Raw genomic sequence first — 5,067 nt, forward strand, 5'->3', positions numbered from 1 at the left:
AAAAAGAAATTTATTGTCCTTTACAAAATTGGCAGATCACAAAACATAGAGACGTAAATCATGACATGCATCAAAATCATAAGACTAAATTATTGCCTAAAGACCTTTGATAATGTGTGGGCCCTCGTAAGTCAACCCAGAAGCTGCTGTCGAGAGTAATAAAAATGTCAAGAAAAGATGTGATCTTTAAACAAACTCATTCAACCGATTAGAGGGGGTGGGGTTGATGATCCAGTTCTTTACACGGTTTGCCTATATACATGCAGCCCATTAACCAAGCTGATAAGAAAGAAAGCTAGCTCCTTGTTATATAATTGTTGCCAATGGGATTGTTTTGAAGTGCATTATAGGACTAGTGAGCTGTACCTCTGACACCATGCTGCATTATAGAGCCTTGCTGCCTCTTCTCATACTAGCTAATTTGCTTGTATTCACCCCCTTTTTCTTTCACGTAGGAGATTGTAGGGGCCCTATCGACTCATCTCCATTGAATAGTGATGAGAAATTGCAAGATTTTCGAGAGTGGGTAGCTCGAGTTGGCTCAAAAAACAACACCAAAAGTAGTACTGGTGATGAGAGTAATGTGGGAAAGACCTTCTCTGTCAGTGAGGCAGCTGGTAGTGTTATTACTGTCGGCAAAGGGGGAGGGGCTCAATTTACCAGCGTACAAGGCGCTGTAGATGCCGTATCGTCTGGCAACAACCAACGCGTAGTCATCCAGATTGCTGCAGGCCTTTACCAGTAAGTTCTAGTCAAGTACCTGCATGTTGATCCTCCACCACCGACCTTCTAAAACTCTAATTTAAATCAATGGCATCGTTACTGCTTTTTTTGTTGTTCTCCGCAACCTTCTTAAATAAATACCAATGCCATTAGCACCATTCCTAAGCTTAATAGATATGAAAAGGCTATACGTAATTGAATATCTAAGAATAGGCAAAATTTAATTATAATGCATTTAAGCTAGTATGAGTTTTTTTGTGGAGGGTCATTACTAAAAAAATAAATTTCATTAGAGGATATTACACATATAAGGAGGAGGTACGATAGTTACATATTTGCTAAGTCTTTATGACAATAGTGAATTGTCTGATATAGGTATTCACATTTAGTTCTTTCTAAGTATATTTGACGACACTAATTAGTTGTGTGTGCTAACTATTGTTTCATGTGGTTACAATTGTTAGATATTTGCGATACACAAATTCTCCTAGATGGAGGAAAAAAATAATATTTCATGAAGAGGAAACCAAAGAAAATCAATAATGAAGGGCACTATTGGAAATCAATAATGATTGCAAGATCAACATTGCGCTTTTTTCTTTGTGTGTGTGCGCGCGCGCGCACATAACTAGTAGCAAATGGAACTTGGAAGGTGTTTTGGAAGGTTCTAAGCAGCTAGTAGTGAATCATGTACTGTGCAGAGAGAAGGTGAATGTGCCATCAAGCAAGCCGTACATCACGTTTCAAGGGGCAGGTGCTGCTTTGACGACCATCAGCTGGCATGACACCGCCTTGAGCAGCGGGGGCACGCCAAACAGTGCTTCTGTGGCCATAAACTCACACAACTTCATTGCAAGAGGCATCACATTCACGGCAAGATGAATCATATTTTTTCACACGTAGATTACAAATAGTCTCCTGAACTTTTCCTTTGCTTCCCCTAGTGAAATTAACACAGTATTATTCATGTTCTGTTGTGAACTTTGTAGAACTCGGCGCCTGCTCCACCGATAGGCTCAACCAACAAGCAGGCGGTTGCTTTGAGAATCTCTGGTGACCAAGCTGCCTTCTACAACTGCAACTTCCTCGGGAACCAGGACACCTTGTTTGATGATGCTGGCAGGCATTACTTTGAGAACTGCTTCATACAAGGCTCCGTGGATTTCATTTGTGGTGATGGTCAATCGCTCTACAAGGTAAATATGTACTGTTGCGCTACGGCTCGTGAGTAGGCGTTATAATGAGCTTACCTACTTCAGATATTAAGCAAGCTTTCTTGACGGTGTTGTAATTATTAAAAGAGTGTATGGTGCTGGACGCACAGGGATGCGAGTTGCATGCGCTGCTGAGATCGACAGAGTCCTTGACGGCACAGAGGCGGTCGAGTCCAGGCGAGGACACGGGGTACTCTTTCGTGGACTGTAAGGTGACCGGAGCGGGGATGGCCTACTTAGGGCGAGCGTGGGGGCCTTACTCGCGGGTCGTCTTCTCCTTCACGTCCATGGACAACATGATCATCCCCCAAGGCTGGTACAACTGGGGAGACTCCAGCAGGGACAAGTATGTACTAATCCTATAAAATTACATGAGTAACGGTCGTCCCACTGTTACGTCGCACGTACGTGCACTTCTTCAAGGATAATATACTTGCTACCTCAACATAATGAGGTGACTGACGTCTCTGCTTTGCCTCCTGCACTGGCCATGCATGACGCTCAGTGGTAGCGCCCACGTCGGTCAAGTGGAGGCGGTAGGTAACGGCCCACTAGTGGGGCCACTACCGTTATTCCAATAAATCTTCGCGTTTACCTACTCTCTCGCATTAAAAAACAACACACACACACCACTCTCGCACAGAGTGAACACACATCTGCTCTCTGCTTCTTGGGGTGGACTTTGGCATTAAAAAACAATGTCACCACCGACCTCGGACTTGGGACTCGGGTCTTGGTGTTAGCACCATGCATATTTGTCATTTGTTTATTGTGGAGTTTTTTTTTTAAATGATTACTATTATAAGGGAGCAAAGTACTCAGTGAAGCAAAGTATTTTGTGAGGATCCCTCATATCCTGGTAATTATCGGGTGTCCAGTCACAGATCGAACTTGGTACTTTCAGGACTACACACTGCGCAGGGCTTCTCCTCCAGCAATATTGCATATGGGAAAAAAACCATGATTGATTGATTTTTGATTTTTTGGAAAGATGGTTTGAAACTTTGAGTTGGGGCTCTTTGCAGAATTGGGTTTGGAGGTGGGGGTTAACATGTAACCCTAAAATGATTCAGTTTGAGTTGAGGCTGTTTGCATATGAAATTGGTTTGGAGGTTGAGTTACTTTTACACCACATGTAACCCTAAAAAAGCATGTGGGGATAGAAATTGATTTAAATTTGTTGTGCAACGTTGAGCTTAGGATTGAGTTGAATAATTATTGCTGAGTTACAGAGACCAATCACAGAGTACTATGGGAGGGTTTACACATTAACTTGAATTGGTTATTCTAGATGCACGTGCTGCGTTTGTTGCACTTTATCTTTTACATCAGCTGCTACCACCTGCATTGCGTGAGGAGGATGAAGAAGTCGTTGTCCCAGGTAAAGTGTTGATGATTGCCTTTAGATGCCCGCTAGGAAGGAAAGACTGAAGATGCTAGTGTGAGCCGCCTGTAAATGACGTCTCGAGAGAGAACAAGAACCTAGTCCTAATTTTGTAATAGCAAGGCTAAAACTTGGACAAAAGAAATAACAACTCATATAATAAAAATTGTCCTCCATGATATTTCTTTGCCCGTCTAGTCCTAAGAGACTACAGAGAGTATGCTGTGATACCACGAAAGTAATTCATGTTGAAAAGCTTCCAAGGCACTCAAGAAATGTTCAAAGATCTCACACAATTTTCATTCGCATAAGGGCCTTTCAACAGGCAAGATAATGACCTCTATCTCTCCACCAAGTTTCACTGATCCACCTCCTCTTGATATTATATGCTATGACATCTTCAAGAATATGCAATAGTCCAATGATGATAACTAATTGTATGGGACATTTTGGGCATATGCCAGTCTGCTGGTTACGCCTTGAATTTCATACCTTTCTACCCTAATATAAATCTAAGCGTTTGTACGTGGGATTTGCAGCAAGGTGCTCTTTGGGCAATACAAGTGCACGGGGCCAGGTGCAGTTGAGAGCGGAAGAGTGGGTTGGTCCCATGAGCTCACCGATGCGCAGGCGGCCCCCTTTCAATCCCTCAACTTCATTGATGGGGCATCTTGGGTGCAATCATAAACAGTATATATATGTATATCCAAATGAAGCTTATGAATATGTTTCCATCATTGAATTGAAGTGCGATATGTAAAGCTTATTATATATATATATATATAACCTCCTTGTATATTTAGAAACTTCAAAATGCTAATATATATATATATATATATATAACCTCCTTGTATATTTAGAAACTTCAAAATGCTAATATATATATATATATATATATAACCTCCTTGTATATTTAGAAACTTCAAAATGCTAATATATTGTGAAATAAATTTGAGCAATCACCGTGTACAATTAAAGGTTGGCCATGGAAGAAATGGGCAATCGGTTACTTCGGCCAGATCTGATCATCATACAAGCAATGGGCTTATGCTGTTTGCTTATTGGGCGGCAATAATTGTTAAAAAGTGTATCCATTCGTATTATGTCATGTGGTCAGGTATGCCATGTTGAGTGGGATGACAAATAGTGCCTTATTACAAGTGGGGAGTGTGGCCGTACCTTTTAACACTTTTAGAACTAAATTTTTATATACACTTTATTTTTATTTTTATATAGAGGTGTCCTCTACATTGCAATACGGCCCGTATAATGATTTTCTAAGCGAATAATACGGAATTATTCAAGTATTCACATGTATTGTAATGAATAATGTTTACAATTCGTTCTTTTTGATAGAAAAAAACCTATATATACAGTGTCAAAAGCCTTTCGATTGAATTTCATTTGACTATTAGAATGGTAGAGAGTAGAGAGTGCTATAGAATTTATAGACTTCTAGTGTGCGTACGAGAGGTACATACATGTGCATGTGCATGTATGGTTCTCTGTGACGACCCTAGTCACGTATGTGAACCACATGTGTAGATGTGTCCACCCTGGTCATGTATGTGGACTAGGTGTGTGCACTTAGGACCTTATGTGTATATGTGTTGTGGTTCTCTGTGAGACTTCCTTGGTCATGTATGTGGACCAAGTGTGTGTACTTTGAAGCTTGTGCATATGTGTGTTGTGGTTCTCTATGACCACCCCGGTCACATATGTGGACCATGTGATTCAATGAAACTA

General features: G+C 41.0%; 1 protein-coding gene across 1 annotated transcript; it reads left to right on the top strand.

Moving 5' to 3' along the window:
- The first annotated feature begins 261 nt into the window (after positions 1 to 261).
- Positions 262 to 4,280, top strand: LOC147609654 (putative pectinesterase 53). Its single transcript, XM_086787476.1, has 5 exons — positions 262 to 741; positions 1,425 to 1,596; positions 1,713 to 1,919; positions 2,048 to 2,283; positions 3,861 to 4,280. The coding sequence occupies exons 1-5, from the start codon at positions 377 to 379 to the stop codon at positions 4,006 to 4,008; spliced, it is 1,128 nt and encodes a 375-aa protein (XP_086643602.1). The 5' UTR covers positions 262 to 376; the 3' UTR covers positions 4,009 to 4,280.
- The last annotated feature ends 787 nt before the right edge of the window (positions 4,281 to 5,067 follow it).

This window comes from Cibotium barometz, chromosome 51, assembly GCF_041138505.1.
Source record: "Cibotium barometz isolate CiBa-2024 chromosome 51, ASM4113850v1, whole genome shotgun sequence".
Lineage (NCBI taxonomy): Eukaryota > Viridiplantae > Streptophyta > Polypodiopsida > Cyatheales > Cibotiaceae > Cibotium > Cibotium barometz.